This window comes from Tupaia chinensis, unplaced genomic scaffold, assembly GCF_000334495.1.
Source record: "Tupaia chinensis unplaced genomic scaffold, TupChi_1.0 Scaffold143602_1, whole genome shotgun sequence".
Taxonomy (NCBI): domain Eukaryota; kingdom Metazoa; phylum Chordata; class Mammalia; order Scandentia; family Tupaiidae; genus Tupaia; species Tupaia belangeri.
In genome coordinates, this window is record NW_006203448.1 from 1,625,003 (window position 1) to 1,627,649 (window position 2,647).

The 2,647-nt window shown below is 48.1% G+C and overlaps 1 protein-coding gene across 1 annotated transcript in view; it reads left to right on the forward strand.

Annotated features, from left to right (window-relative positions):
• Positions 1-45: 45 nt before the first annotated feature.
• TTF1 (transcription termination factor 1) overlaps positions 46-2,647 on the forward strand; it is a gene marked incomplete in the record, with an annotated part of 32,617 nt that continues 30,015 nt past the window's right edge. Inside the window, 2 exon segments of the mRNA XM_027766624.1 lie at positions 46-116; positions 2,051-2,647. Of these exon segments, the coding sequence (XP_027622425.1) occupies positions 49-116; positions 2,051-2,647 (665 nt within the window).

The following is a 2,647-nucleotide window of genomic DNA, read 5'->3' on the forward strand; positions in this document are numbered from 1 at the left end:
GGGCCCGCGTTGCTATGGCAGCGTGACGCCGAGAAGGAGGGCCGGAAAATGACGCACGGCTACTTCCGCCCAGCAGCACTTCCGGGTCGGAAGAAAGGTGGCGGAGCCTCTCGAGGGTAGGTCGGAGCACTCCTACAGCCGGGTTGCGGCGGGCCCTGTTCCTGGGGGAGCTGGCGCTGTCTCCGCCGCCGCCCCCCGCCGGGAGAGGGGACCCGGGGAGCAGTGAGAGTCCGGACGCCTGGTCTAACGGGCGGCTTGTCCAAGGCCCCGAGAGTCAGGGACACCGTCCTAGGAGCTGACAGTAGGCAGGGCGTCTGAAACCGCGGAGAAGCGGGAGACAGGGAGGGCGCGGGCCAGCCGGATCGCCGGAAACGAAGAGCATTATTGCTGGGAAGTTCGGCTTTACCTTTTTTTTTAAAGAGAGAGATTTTTGCCATGGGGCGTGTGCGCCCCCAGAGAAACTGAAAGCAGAAATCACCCGGCAGGGCCATGACCACGCTGGAATCCCTTCTCCGTTCTCTTGGATTTTAGGCACTGCCCGCCCATGCTACCCGCGGGAGTTTCAAACCTGGGACTCCAGGACTCCAACCGGGGTTCACTTTGTGTGAGTTCTATGAGGTAACTGTTATGTCATCTGCTGATCCTGAGAAGTTTGACATTCTCTTAAGAATAAGGGGGAAGGAGATACAGCGGATTACGGAATGGTTACGTCACTGGACTCCCATGTAGTCCACTGCGGTTCAAGCCCCCGACCTGGCACCTTAAAACTCACACCAGGTGCATGTGCATGCGCATGCGTGCCCAAAATGCCGAGAGAAGAATGGAGGAGACAGGATTGCAGTGTGGCCATCCCCCCGGGGGTGATTTCTCATTTTCTGTCTCTCTGTATCTAGTGAGCACATGAGCCCTATAGCAAAAATCTCTCTTAAAGAAAAGAATAAGGGGGCTCCATGAAAGGTTTTATTATAGTAGGGAGTAATTGTATAGTTAGAAGCTCGCATGATGGTCCTGATTTATGGTTCTACTTACCATTTTTCTCTTTATGGTAGGTTTAAAAGGGTATTAAATGCATTTTCAATTTAAAATGTTTAAAACCTATGGTAACCATGGGCCATCCCCCCTGAGAGGTTATTTCTCACTTTCCCTTTCTCTCTTTGTTTTTCTTTGCTCTCTTTAGCAAGCACATGTGCCCATTAGTAAAAAGCTTTAAAAAAAAAAAAAAAGAAAAGAAAAAACAGTATTTGAAGAATCACTTTCTCTGTTCATTGCTGTTAAGAGGCCCTGAAAGATGAACCTAAATAGTTCAATTGGAGTTCGAGTCCCGGACACGGCAGCCTAAACTCAACACTGGGCGCGTGTGTGTGTGCCCAAGAACCCGAGAGGAGAATGGAGGACATGGGATTGTGGCGTGGCCATCCTCCCCAGGGGATGATTTCTCGCTTTCTCTCTGTCTCTGTCTCTTTGGCGAGCACATGTGTCCTAAGCAAAAATCTCTCTCAAAGATAAAAAGAAGTATGTGTAAGGTGTGCAAATGGAAAGAGCAGTCTTCTCTCAGGAGGGGAGGAAGGAGGACGGTTGGATGGGACTTCCGAGTTAGCAGGTAGAGGCTGGCTGCATTTCTTGTTTAAGTCAAAGAACCTAAAGATCTTTGGTGTTGCTAGTATGAAGCCAGTGCGCGTGGGAGAGGCCGAACGGGAACAGAGGTGGAGTGGCTCCCCATCGCCCTGAGAGGATTGAGATCCGGAACTCACCCGAAGGCAGTGGCCTTTGACAAAAAGGACTCGACCCCCGGGGGGGTGATTTCTCTCTTTCTGTCTCTGTCCCTCTGTCTTTATGGCGAGCACAGGCACCCTTTAGCAAAAACCTCTCCAAAAAAAAGAAAAGAAAAAACCTCTCCAAAAGAAAAAAAAAAAAAAAAGGATAATATACAATTTGTTGTCATGATTCCAGGCTTGTTGTTTGTCATACAGTTTCATTTTGCTATGATTTTCCCCCTGAGGCTAATGTTTAAAATGCAAAAATAAACCATCGTTGTCACATTTCCCTATAGGAATAAAATGGATGGTGAATCAAGCAGATTTGAAATCCACACTCCCGTTTTTGACAAGAAAAAGAAAAAGTATTCTGTATGTAAGGAAAGACATCAGAAACATTCCCATGAAAGTCGTGGAAACTCGTCATCTCTGGCAAGTGAACAGCCTCAAAAAACTAAGAGTAAAAAGAAGAAAAAGGATTTCCAGAACCTTATTTCTATGAAAAAACCAGACATCTTTGATGAGACCGAAAAGGCCACTTCTACACCCAAAAAGATTAAAAGGAGACGAAACTGTGCTTTGGGAGTAGACAAGGAAACAGGGGTTGCGTATGTTCTAGTGGATAAAGAAAATATTGAGAATGTGTCAAAGAATCTCAGGAAGGACGTGGATGTCGTTTACGTGAACATGAGCAAGGAGCCTAAAGCAGACGAACTGCGAGTAGTTGCTAATTCGCGTGGCGATGAATCAGAAGAGCTACAGGATAAGGTCAGGAAAAAAAAGAACAAGAACCATCCGAGGAAAGTTGCATCGCATGACGCTGCACAGAAAAACTGGCATGCAGGCCCTTCCCCACCCCAGTCAGAATCACCTGAGCAGGGGTCTGTCCAGCA